The 14,449-nt window shown below is 33.9% G+C and overlaps 1 protein-coding gene across 1 annotated transcript; it reads left to right on the top strand.

The window, feature by feature from the left end:
• The first annotated feature begins 5,459 nt into the window (after positions 1-5,459).
• Positions 5,460-6,725, top strand: LOC119073179 (6-hydroxynicotinate 3-monooxygenase-like). Its single transcript, XM_037178485.1, has one exon. The coding sequence runs from the start codon at positions 5,460-5,462 to the stop codon at positions 6,723-6,725; it is 1,266 nt and encodes a 421-aa protein (XP_037034380.1).
• Positions 6,726-14,449: the final 7,724 nt, after the last annotated feature.

Raw genomic sequence — 14,449 nt, 5'->3', positions numbered from 1 at the left:
AGTGTTTTTTGTCCGTGATTTACTGTGGCTACAGACTATGGACGTACATGTGCCAATTTATGATCCATTTCAGCACGCATTCGATGAGCATACGTTACCAGAGTTTACACTGTCGGAAAGTCAAGTTCAAGATGCGCTAAAGAGTTTCAATGTACATAAAGTCAGCAGCCCAGACTACATCCCCATGATGTTCGTTATAAACCTATCGATGTCGTTAGGTCTACCGCTCAGCATCTTGTTCAACAGATCTTTGGCTGACAGAAAATTCCCATCTAAATGGAAAGTAAGCTTCGTCTCGCCGATCTTCAAGGATGGTGACAAAACGGACATCTCAAATTACAGACCAATTAGTATACTGTGTGCGGTATCTAAAGTTTTCGAAAGACTTGTGTTTACTATGTTGTTCGACCAAATCAAGCATAAAATTCACCTTTCTCAGCACGGATTTGTTTCCAAAAGATCTACTCAAACGAACCTCATGGAGTATGTATCGTTCTTGGCCAACGAAATTGTGGATGGTGGTCAAGTTGACTCAATCTACACCGACTTCACCAAAGCGTTCGACAAAGTTGACCATGGTCGTCTTATTGGCAAGCTTAAAGGACTTGGAATCAACATGAACCTAGTCGAATGGTTTTCTTCATACTTAAGTGATCGCTCGCAGATGGTAGTGATTGGTCGTTCTACTTCAAACCAATTCTTTCCAACCTCAGGCGTTCCGCAAGGATCAATATTGGGTCCACTTCTATTCATAATTTTCATCAACGACCTGCTTTCATCTCTTTCAGCTGGTTCCGGCCTCGGTTTTGCTGATGACCTCAAAGTTTTTCGCCCGATCGTCAACGAAAGTGACTGCCTACTTCTGCAGAGTGACCTCGATCTAGTGGAACGGTGGTGTGAATCAAACCACATGTATATCAACCATAAGAAATGCGCTGTCCTATCTTTCACTCATAGTCCAACCAAAGTTCAGTTTCCATATATGCTGTGTGGTAAAATTGTTGAACGGGTTCGCTCGATAACCGATCTGGGAGTCATCATTGATGATAAATTATCATTTAACGAACACGTCGACTTCATCACAAGAAAATCGTACAAGCTTCTGGGTTTCATTTTTCGATGTGGAAGATACTTCTCCAATCAATCAAGTTTTATGTCACTTTACAACGCTCTCGTCCGAAGTAGACTTGAATATTGCTCATCAGTTTGGAGTCCGTTTTATCACAATTCTACCAGTCAAATCGAACGTGTGCAAAAAAAATTTTCCAGAATGCTGTACTTCAAGTTTAACATGGAACGAACATCATACGACCAGCGACTTAGAGTTCTCAAAATGCATTCTTTGGAATCTAGACGACTTGAGAATGATGAATTGGCTCTCTACAAGTTGATCCATTACCGTATCGACTCCAATCTACGCAATCAGCTCGCATTTGATCACCGGAATAAGTCGACACGACGAAGAGCCGTCTTCTATCTGCCGAAATTCAAAACTAACATCCAGAGAAATTGTCCTATTTATCGGCTGCAGGAGCATCACGACATGTTCTTCTCAGAGTTGGATATTTTTGATGGCAGGTTTTCAGTGTATAAGGAGCTTGTCAAATCTCATCTTACATATTAGTTTTTGGAATTTCTGGTTTTGAACTATTTTCTAATTTTGTTATGTGATTCGGATTTGAATATTCTTTTTTTTCTAAATTTTTGATTGACATGTTATTGGGCTTCGGCCTGTTTGTTGATCGTAAAACGAATAAAAATAAAAAATAAAATAAAATGTTTGTTGGATAGGTATTGTCCAGAAGATACGGAGCAAACACAGATATCTTGTATGTTCTGTACCATTGTTCGAAAATAACAAAAATAATGTTTCAGTCAAAGGCTGGACATTTTGGGGAAATCTTGAGGTCACTTCGTTCGAGCTACAACTCGCGAAATTGCCTAAAATATACCTTCCACAACAGATACGTAAATAACTATTGTCGCTTGCGTTAATTTGCTTGCATTGTGTTAAATGCATTGATTTTATGTTTGTGTCAGTGAGTTAGTTCAGTGATGACAGTTTCGTTTTCACTTATTCACCAATCCAAAAACTCCTAAAATCCTTCTTAAACAAGCCTTTTAAATTCCTAAAATAGGAGGCACTTTTAACAGTGACAGCCCTGTTTTTCGCTTTTGTGGTTTGTAAGTTAATTTATATTCATCGTCGTCTATCAATATAGGAAAGGTCGGTTGGCCTGTAGAGTACTTCATTCTTTGCGCTCTATTTTCATGTGAAATAACCTCACTCTGGTAAATATCCATGAAATGTCCTGGCAGTGAAGTTGGTTTACGAAAAAATAGATCGCTGCAACGCACTCCAAGAACAGGTACAAGAACAGATTTTTTTAACGGTCAAAAAGCCTCTTATTCTGGTCCCCACAGTGGTATTATGCCAACATAAAAAACTAAATTTAAATATATGAAAAATTCTGATTACTGCGTCGATTATAGGCCCATTTAAATCTGTTCTTGTGCCTGTTTTCCCTATTGTAAGGGAATTCCCAATCCGAGTTTATTTTTTTAAATTTCGACATTAAAATTTTACATTTAAAAATTAAGAATTTGACGTACTTCATTAAAAATCTCTCTAACAAACAAACTAGGAAAATTAGGGTGGTAAAACTGTACGTACAGTGTATGCTGTCATAGAAAATTTTACACTTTTTTAAAATAAATTAAATGAATTATATGCAGAGAAATAGTAAGTTGGTACGCCTGTGGTATTCTATCTCGTAACAGGCATACCAACTTATCATTTCTTTGGAAGTATGAGCAGCAATGTTCCTTTAAACACATTGAAATTAATTGCGGCTCGCCAACTTTTGGCACCCTGAACTTTACTTAAATAGTCGAGGAATGCCTCGAAAAAATTATGTCTCTTGTCGACACCATTACGGTGTTCGAAAGTGAATAATTTCTGATTGGGATGTCTTTTTTGAATTTTTCTGCGCTATTTTGGTGTGCAAAAATGAAATAAAGTTTAAAGTTTGTGCATGTCGATATTGCTTTAAAAAAAAGCGCGGCACAGCAACTCCATCACAAAAAAAGTCAGCGTCAAATTTGTCAAAATAAGGTGGTGTTTTGACTGTGTCAAAACGAAGTTTGTTTGCTAGGGAGGGTATTGATTTGGATTATATTAGGAGGACTGAAATAGTAAAGGTATCAAAACATTCAAATCCTCATGAAAAAATGTTTTGCTGTAGCGCATCTAATCTGACATATCCTTTCTACTAATTTCTTTCCACAAGACGTAAGTTGATAGTACCTTGCTGGAAAATGATGTAATTTTACGCACACGATGTGTTGCCAAACTTCCGACTTTCTTACCTAAATCTTGTTGTCACTTGGTTCAGTGCTATGTTTAAACACATTTCAAAATAATGTTTCACTCACAACATACGTTGCCAAACTGCGGCTGAACGCATGGAAACTCCTTAAAGATACTTACAAATCAAAAGTACCAACTAACACACCGAAAATCATTCTGCTATTTTCCTTACCGTCTGTGATGTTAACTCAGTACGTATCATAAAGAGAACCCGACCATATTCGTTTATTAAAATGAATGGCTAATAAAATTTTGCCATTTTTAGATGCATCATGCAATTGAATCTGGTACTAACTACAACATCCGTCCGTTTGTTTTATCGGTGGTCATCACTCAGCTTAACGTATTTTACCTGACGTCTTTATTAGCGTAAAAGGTGTTTCGTAATGTTACCCAACAACCATAAAATCGATTTTACCATGGTTAATTGACTGGTCATATTAATTTTATTTAAGTCAGTCACAACACTGAAATCAGAGCAAAGATTTTCGCATTTTAAACTCTCATCACTTTTGATCGAAAACGTGTTCTACTGAATGTTATGAAATCAAATGAAAAATCGTATAAATTGGTCAATAATATCCATTAGTAAAATAGAGTAATGTTGCTTCTTGAGAACAAAATTTGTATAATTAGGTTGTCTTTTGACTGTAATTGTTTTTATTTCGGAATATCGACCTATGTTACTATACGAACGTAATAACAAATCAAATTGATATAATAACCAAAAACGGTAATCTGACGATGCTGAAACAATCGAAATCCAGGTAATGGTCAGTCGATAAGTAAATGTGTTGCTTTGCATTCACAACATTTACATTTTTGTACGCGCATCAAATTGATGGATAATTTTTCGCTTAAGAAATACTTTTTACTTCAATTTAATTTATTATATAAAAATTGCATTAAAACATTAACTGTTCAAAATTGTTAATGAATCATTAGCCTTTACAACAGTGCTGGAAGACTTATGCTGTATTATGAAATGTTCAAGTCACAGTCATCCGATGAATAACGAAATATTTTCATATATTATAAATGCTGTTGAATGTAAAAGGAATTGACAATTGACTTTCGCGTATATCGGTACGTACACCTCTTCTTGGCTAGCGATAATATACACACAGCGTTCAGTTAAACTTTCATTTGCGTCTTTATGCGTTTACAATAACACAATGGTGTTATTGAATTGAAACCAGCAGCACACCGGAGTTTGTGTGATGATGATCAATATTAATATGCGATATACTGTGCCATTGGATACCATACCATATACTGAGTATTATACAATTTTATACTCGTACATCAAAGAATTTTTACTTTCAATTTGTTGAACGAAATTTAATATTTATTTAGTAATTTCCGTGGTTTTGAATTTATAAATACGCTGCAGTACCGCGAGGAGATTAAATTATGGTATAATGTTGATGAATTAAAAATTTGATGGTTTGTTTATTACAAAATTATCAATGGAACACCAATTTTAAATTGTTGATAAAGGCACATCGACCTAAATACATTTTATGTTGGACTGAACAGTTTACGTAGCAATGAATCGTTCTATAATTTTTACACGAGCAAGGATATTCAATTATTCAATTATTCTGAAGAAGCTTTTCATCTGACTCCATCTCCCTCATTTTAAATTTCATAAACGTACTTCAAGCAAAGTGATCATAGTCGACAGCTGACAACTAGAGTACTATTTTGTATATATCACAGTTGTGTGAGACACTGTCAAGTTTTAGTTACCATACCACCCATGCTTGAAGTGCGTTGATTTCATGCAAACCACATGCAAAATTTATCACAGAACTGACACCTCGTGAGACATGTTCAGCTTCGAGCCGTTAAAACATCCAAAATTGTACCATATCTTATCAACTCGGATTCCGAACTTTTGTATTTGAATACATTTTGATAACATTTATGACTTCGTATAATTACATAAACAGGTCTGTGCACAGCACATAAACAATAATAATCGCAGTCAGTCGACAACCTTTGTTCATATGGAAGTTTTGTGTTGAATGGAATGTCACGTTGTTAATTCGGAGTAATTACAATCAAATAAGATTTACACTCCAAAATGGTAACGAAACCCAGATTTCTGGTTGTTGGAGCCTCAATTGCCGGTCTTACTGTTGCCAATGGACTTTTGCAGGCGTGCGATTGCGAAGTAATTGTGTTCGAACGGTCATCGGAATCCGAAACTGGAAGGCTGCCGAAAAATGGGGGAGGCATTGGATTACATGAGGAATCAGTCAAAATATTGAAATCGCTTGGAATATCAACAGAATACGCATTGCCAATGAATATTCACGAGGATAGAGATCGAACCGGTCGGATCATAAGGAAAACTAAGATTCCATTTTATTCGGCATTTTGGGGTGATGTACACAGACACTTGCTGGATGGTGCGATATCTGCCGGAGCAGTTGTGCTGTACAACAAAAATGTCACATCAATCGATGAACGTGATGATGGTGTAAACCTCGGATTTTCTAACAATACTGCTAGATATGATGGTGACTGTGTTATAGGGGCGGATGGTATTTTATCTACTTTACGATCTCTAATTTTGACGGATAATTCAAATAGTATGGAAACCGATTTGGTCAGACATGCTGGGTACTATGCTTGGCGAGGTTTAGTTCCCTTAGAGGACTTGCCTCCAGGCGCTGATCTAATGTTCCAGAAAGGAATCTTCACTATTGAGCTTTCTTACAAAAGTCACGCAATTATGTATTATTTGCCTCGAGGACTGAACTGGCTAATATATTTGAACAGTAATAGTGAAGCCACATCAACTTACCATCGGAGTGACGAAATTGTTGGACAAATTACTAGAACTGCTACTGATGCTGAATTAGAGGAACTGTATCGCACCGTTGAACTTCTGTATCGACCTGCTGTTGTGGATCTAATCAAAGCCAGCCAAAGGCCACTACCATTTACAAATCAAATGTATGATCGAAAATCACTGTCAACCTTTTCCACGAACAGATGCATACTAATAGGAGATGCTGCACATCCGTCCACACCACATCACCTTCGAGGATCGAATATGGCAATCGCAGATGGTTTTGTTCTGGCCAAAGAATTCGCTTTCACACTCAACGCAAAATGCCATGACCTCAAAAATAGTGCTGCTGTCAAGGATGTTTTCAGTAGATTCGAAAGTCAACGATTGAAGCTATGCAACGATATTGTCATACATTCGGCTCGGATAGGTCGAGTTAGACAAAGTGTGTATTGCAAGGATAAACAAGGGCCTCATTGGGATACTATTTGTGAAAGTTCTGAACTTACGGAAATGTTGGGCGATCAGAATTATTTCACTGACTTAGAGTAGTTAGTTTTTGACTCCGATAATCTATTTTGAAAATATTTGTAATTTTACTTTTGTGTTGCAAGTGAACCTAATTGTTATAACGCTCAATTATCGATTTCATAACGTCAACGAAAGTAGTATTCAGAAGCAAGCAGTACCTACCATTGACCATTCAACATGTTTCATTTCTTCGAATTTTTCAATTCACACCTATCCATACATTTTTGGAGAAAGCATTCATACGTTTTATCGCTAACTTACCGCATCCACACGTACTATTGTCATTTGAATTTCAATTAGTCAAATTTAATTCTCATTGTAAATTATTAATAAAACGCCACAATTATGATGAATCAGTTAACGTTACAGAGACAACAATTCATTATTTTTTCACGTCGCAAGTTAAAGTTGTACGCGCTCGCTGGATAATAGATTTATAATAATTATGTCTATACAACGAAGATATGAATGAACCGCACATATAGCAATTTTATGGGACGTTAGTTTCGGAAATTGTAAATAAATTTTTTCTTCGCTTTACTACGTTGTATAATCTAAGTGATTTCGGGGGTCATAATGAATACCTTAAAGAGTAATTTAATTTTTATTTATTTCGGTAGAAGCGACTTATATCTAAAAATCAATGTGAATTGATCAGATTTGTATATATGAAGACATTACGTTAATTGAATTTATTCGGTGTTTGCGCATCCATTGTGTAATATAATTTCTCATAATTTCGTACAATTCATTGTTAATTGAAAGCAAAATGTAATACGTATATAATGGATTGATTGGAAGAAATGCAAATAGAAATGGTTATGAAACCCTCATATTTTTACATTTCATTTCTTTTCATTGTTCTTATTAAAATTAATTTATCACAGGAAACGGAGATGAAGCAAAAACGCGTCTTATCTGATGATCTTTTACATTGCTAATCAGTTCACATCTATCCGCAAACATACGACCGCTTTCATAGGTTTCATTTGTCTTGAATTATCTTGGGAACGTTTAATTTGGACAAATGAAAAAAAAAATGCTCGGAAGGTTCCTTTCCTTTTCTTCAGTGAAGTATGTGTGAATATAGCAAGAGAGAAGTGAAATTTCAAGTCACCTGGACGAGCTTCCTGCAATTAGAATCCATACAGCTTTCGAAAACTAATTAAGGTTTAAGCTAAAAGGTGCTAGTTTCGATTGTTTAGAAAAGAAGTCTATCAATCAGTACGATGAAAACCTACGATGAAAACAGTTAATAATTATTAAATCATCGAAGTAAAAATGTTACGTCGCTTAATGACTATAAATACAATTAAAAAAAAACTTTCGATTACTCAATCACTTGATGGAAGGAAGGGTTGGACAAACACTCCTATAGAAATGAGTAGCGTACATTTTCCATGAAGCATAATAGGATATTCTCTAGGGCGTTTTTAGATTGCGAGTCGCATCCAGTAAATGTTACCAATAAGTATGTCGCATAACCAAGTCAAATAAACTTCTGTTTTGAATGCACATCTTCGGTTACACTTTCTTTGTGTTGATGTTGAAGACATTAATAATAACTCATAAAAGTGTCAATGTCAACACATTATCGTCGTACTAATTGACTTTCAAATACACATTCTACGTGCGTAGATAAATAGAAAAGAATCGATTTTACATTTAACCACAAAGCTGAGATATTTATCGGTAAATTTAGACCCACTTTATCATTTTTCAAACCACGGGCGTTCGTTAAAAAGAAATTTAAGAAAAAAAGATAATTTCTGTTACTGTTGTATAGTCCTCATGTTGTTAAAAGTTAGCGGTATCACTTTCTATGTTAGTTTTGCGATTATGTTGCAATTATGGCATCTGATGTGACATAATTTGAATGCCCTATTTTTCTTTCATAAATGGGAAAGATTCTCTACTCCAGTCGAATTTTTAAATCAAAAAGTCAACCAAGATGACCCAGGTTCAACCGAAAGAAAGAAAAATTACCAACAACCTAATCAATCGGTATTCTTAAAAGAAATTTACGATGAACTGTAGGTATTCGTTGAAGAGATCGATAGAGTGAAGTAGACTCGTAGCTAACAAAAAATTATACAAATTACAAATCATTATGGATAGTTCCACCGTGTGAAGGTCATCCCATGTCTCAGAGCATACTTATTATATGCACACAAGACTTTTACCGAAAATGAAGAGTGCTTGAAAAGCAGCTATAATGTTGAATTTCATGTTAGTTTTCTAAATTATACGCAGAAAAAAATCAATAATATTAACCTGCTTATTAAAATAATGAATTACGATGATTTATCATGTTCGATAAGTCAAAGTGCACTGCCAAGCGAATATACTTTTAACAAATCAATGTGTCCGACCGGAGTGGTAGTCTTTTAGTTTTGATGTACAAAAATAAATCTTAATATTCGTTTGGAAAATAAATCTTCCGTTTTATTATGAACATAACGCCTCTTCCAACAATTTACTTTGCGGTTTTTTGAAGTGCACTTTTTTCTAGTGCGAAAAAAAACAACAAAATCGAACAAATTAAAAGAAGTTAAGTTAGCTGTAGCTACTGCGAGGAACCCGTGCGGTAGAAGGCAATGTGGAAGTAGGTACACCAATAACTTTTATAGACGATGTGACCTAGTGACTGATGTGATTTTATTCGGAAAAATATATGTAAAATGAAGTGAAAGCCATCACTCATTAAGTAATTCGAGCGGGAGTGACAGTCCATTTTATTATTATTATTATAGACGTACTACCCTGTATACAACTCTTACGACCAAGATTGTATTTGAGGAGGTTACGCAGATCGCCACCATTTAATGGGGGCGAATTGTAATGAAATGTCGGTAAGTCTGACTGAATTGCAATACGAATTTTCAACTGAAATTGTATTAAAATTTTGTATAAAGAATGCAGCACCATTAGCGGATTTTTTCCAGTGTAACGGACACATAGATCGTTGCAACCTCCTTATATAAAGCCTTGTATACAGCAATCACATATATGTCAATGTATGACATATATATTTAACGATCGATTAAACCTGGTACTCACCTTGTCTAAAGTAACGCTTAGTTTTAAATACAAAATCTTGTACTTCTTGCCCTTTATAATATGCACGTTCAACTATTTATAAGACACCACTTGTTCATCACTTACTCTTTTTCATAGTTAAAGATATCAGCTAATCACTAAGTTTAAGTTCAAGATAAATTCCGCAATTTCTAGATCTGCATCTACAATTGAACTAATTTCTTAATTTCTTACCAATTTTGCTTCGTTTCAAACGTGTCGTCTAATGAAAAACGGGTAAAGAATTCTGTAACATCAACGCACTGTCATAATTATCCAAAATTACAAAATTGTTCTTTAGCCTGGATATATTGATCAATCCAGGGATGGTGTACGCTAACATAGGCTTACGGAAATTCTCCAGCAATCCTTAACAGAGCTGTTGCTCTTCCCTTTCCTACCTTTCTTATTGTAGAGATCATTTTGATAGTTAAACTATCGAGCAAAGAGTGAGCTGTTTCGGCCTCGGAAATTTCTTTGTACTGGCGGCCCTGGTTGGAAAGCTCCAACGCTCATCAGTTGTTCCAATACTTTACAAGACAGCAGTTTTGCTAGCTCGATTTGAACTAGTGACGAGCATCACAATAAAATAAATCAATTTGTCATGCGATGCATGAAAAGGCCTACCCATTTGCACTAGAAAGCATTTTGAAATTTGAAACCCAAAATTTATCAGCAACTCAAAAGAAAAAACAAAATAAAATAAAAATTTTCAAGCAAATTAAACGAAAACCAAGGGAAAAGCTGTAAGTTGGTAACATTCAAAATTTGTCAGTTAACTCTGTCTATGGTTGAATTTTCGACCAAAAAATCCGTTTTATTCTTAATTACAACAAGTATAATACAAATGTTCAAGCAAATCTTTTAAGAAACCAATCAAGTCGGGTCATATGGATATGATTAAGATTTAAACGAAAGTGAAAGGAGTTTTGTTTTATTATTTTTTCCTTCTTGTAATTGATGTAAATAAACATTGCTTTTATCATATTGTAATATTGTATGGTAACACAAGTAACGCAAATTACAAATCCTCTTCAATAAACTTAGGAAAAAATATTACGAATCGAACCGAACATTACTTATCGCTTTTGTGGCGGACTTGTTTTGTTTTGTTTTGTGTTTTTTTTTGTTCTGTTCAAAAAAAAGCTTTTGTATATTGTTATTGGTGTTAATCGTAGGTGAGGTATTTTTTCGTAAACAATTTTAAGAATAACATCACGTACCATTTCGATTAAGTTTTATGAACATTTCTTTGTCTTCTAAATAACGTTATGTTACAACATCGTCATAATTTGAAACAGATATTTGTACGTGCGCATATGTAACAAGTTAAAGTTATTATTTAAAAGAAATATTAAAATATTACATTTATCGAGTATATTATACATGAAAGGCACTCTCAATTGATGGAACGAATTCCGATTTCAACATTTACTTCACTTAATTTAAATTATAGCATGGTACAGTAGCAACGCAATTCCATCGTTATCACTTTTTGCGACTGCATCGTGGATTTTTATTTCACCAATTAGAGGCAAATAAAAAAGATTGTTGCTAATTGAGTTACAGTGACATAACAATTCAATTTATTTGTAGCATGACAATGTTGTAGCCTTATCATAAGCCATAAATCATAAAGGTTTAACCTGTCATTTTTTCGGTAACTTTCATCGAGAGTCGCCTGAACACTTCCACTAATTAATGCGATTTATAGTCGTGTCATTTTTTATCGACAGCGACGACAAAAATAAACGATGAGCTCTGCGGATTTTATTGTAAAATGTATGAAGTAACAGATTTCAAAATAATATTAGTTATATGCCTTTGAAAGGTCAATTAAATTCAATTTGGTAACTTCAAATCGGACGAAAAACTCAATTTCAATCTGTTATTGTCAGTGATACAACTCAAACCTCATAGTTTTTTGATATTATCACAAAAAAGGTTCCTTGAAAAATCGGTGGTAGTCGAGGGGGAAACCCCTCTTTTGTGATTAACATTCTTTATCAGTTAATCACTAACATGATTTTTGTGAAAACACAAGGTTAATCAGTGATTAACCATGATTAACCACCATATTTCACGATTAATTGTAGTTTTGCGACGATACCTCTGGTTAAAAGCTGGTTAACCACTGATTTGTCATCATGTTAATCCATGGTTATTGGTTAATCATGTTAATAAAAAAGAGTGGTTTCCCCTCGGAGGTAGTAAGACATTTCAATCAACTGTATTAATGAATGTAACCGGTAAATGAAAATCAGTAAAAAACCGTAGATGAAGATTACCGTTTTCCGGCTATTTACCGGTTTTTGCCGTAGAACAAGATACAAACGATCAAAAAATCCATGAATCTTACAAAGGTTACATTTAACGTGAATCAAGCAATTCTATACCTGATGAGAATCGATTCAATAATTATGTCAAATTGTCGTCGAAAATAAGTTTTATTTGAAAAATCGTGAATAGCAAATTGCATAATTTTAATATAAAATGCAGAAGAAAACTTCAGTTCGACTCTGTAAATTAGAACGGTAATTGAATATACTTGCAACTTTGTATGGCATTTTTGTTTTGATACGAAAATGAACAAGGATCCAGAAACTAAGTCTCTGTCTCTTCGACACATGCAAAGCAAAACAATATAAACATGGACTGATTTGCAAAGTCGAGCTGTATCAGCTCTTACAAGTAAAAATAGGGGACCAAACCCATTTTTAGGTTGAAACTCAAAAGACCTTTGTCGTTAACATGATTGAACTTTCGACACATAAAAATAGTGAATTTTGTTGCCATAAAATCAAACTAAATTGACCGATTCATATGCGAAACGTTTTGTTTATTGGTCTTTGAAAATAGACAGTAGATGCATTCACTAAACTTTATCATGATTGTTGCATAGACTTTTTGTTTAAACGAATAATCCGTTCATTTATGGAATCTCTGCAACACCTAATCTAATCTTATTCTCAGCTCAATTATCTTATACCGTTATATCAATACGCTCAGCCTCAATTAACAATCGAAAGTAGTTCGCAAAACGGTGATGGTCTCAATTCAACTTTTCCTACAATATTCTCCGATATGTTGCATAATTATTTGGTCGACACAGTGTTGAAACATAATAAGACTCGTTTTGCCCGCTCTACATGTATGAAAACAAAAAGACAAAGTTATGAAATTGTTGAAAAGAAACATTCTCATAAGTCGTTATTTTACATGCAATCAGAATGCAATAATTTAATAGTCATATCAAATGGACGTTGATCATTAAACGATTGAAAATTTAAAGAGATTAATATTCATAGTCATCTTCATCGCCATAATATTTATATTGTCTCTAATTAGAAAGAAGGTATTACATATGTAATGTGATGGCAGAATAATGAATAATTATATCACATATATGGCGGTAATTTAAATTTAATAGTTGGAATAATAGAATAATGATAAACTAATCCGAAATCTATAACGAAATAGAGAGAGGACCACTGTATATAATTTTAAATTAAAAACCATTAGCATAATATTTTCATTTCAAACTTTTATAAACAAAAATCTACTGACAATACGGAGCGGACAAGACACTTTTCGTCGACCTTTCACTTGTTGTTAAAAAAAATATCTACTTTTATAGATTACTTTTTGAGCATCATTATAATAGAGCGATGATACGTATAAGAGCCGAGACCAGGGATTTTATGTTGTATACCAACATCGTATTATATACAATATACACCATCTCTTATATTATTATCTTCTTTAGATATGTTTAAGGTATAATAATATTTAAATACATGGAATTTTAGATTGGTTTAAAGTTAATTTATTATTTCGTTTTTAGACATTTTATTTTTTTGTAATTCAAACATATATTGTGTGAGCGCAATATTTAATACTTTTACTTTCATTTTTAATTGAGTAAAATTTTCGGATCTTTTTTTTTGTGTCAAAAAAGCTAAAATTTTAATATTCAATTCTGAAACTATGTGAAAAATGTGGCCATTCCAAACAAAAACGTATATATTGCATATAGATCAGTAAATTGCCCGCATCGAATTCGTTTTATTTGAACGCAAACTCATTTCACATTCAAACAAATACCTCTGAAAGGTGAGTCAAAACCCCGATATTATTTTTCTGTTACGAGCTGTACATTCGAAGTGACAAATTTCTCTTTATGGACACAAAAAAAGAAAGAACGTCGGCGTTTGTCATTTCTTTGACAGCTTTACAGCTTTAATGTTGATAGGAAACAAATTATTAGACTTCTCCAAAAATGCGTCAAATGTAAAATACCAGCAATTGAATAGAATTGACTGAATAATCGATCGACTCAATCTATCAGCTATTTAAACAATTTCCTCAAGTGTATTCTTTTCTATGAATAGAAAACCAATTCAAACTTTTCTCTTTAAAAAAAATTTTGCTCGTTTTTTTAACAACATAAAAGCGCTCGAGAACTGCACACGAACGGTATAGCTGCAATGAATTGTGTGTGTGAATAAAAATTCATTCATGAAAAGACCAAACATTTCTAAACATTTTCAGTGCATTGATCGAATGGGTGCTATGAATTTGAATTGTTGAAAAATACAAATATTCGAGTAGGTCATCATAAGACTTAATTTTCGATGACATCATTTTTATCGAACAAACAAAGATTT

The sequence above is a fragment of the Bradysia coprophila genome, unplaced genomic scaffold (assembly GCF_014529535.1).
Source record: "Bradysia coprophila strain Holo2 unplaced genomic scaffold, BU_Bcop_v1 contig_138, whole genome shotgun sequence".
Taxonomy (NCBI): Eukaryota; Metazoa; Arthropoda; class Insecta; order Diptera; family Sciaridae; genus Bradysia; species Bradysia coprophila.
The sequence above is the reverse complement of the archived record's forward strand: the minus strand, read 5'-3'. Positions and strand labels throughout refer to the sequence as shown.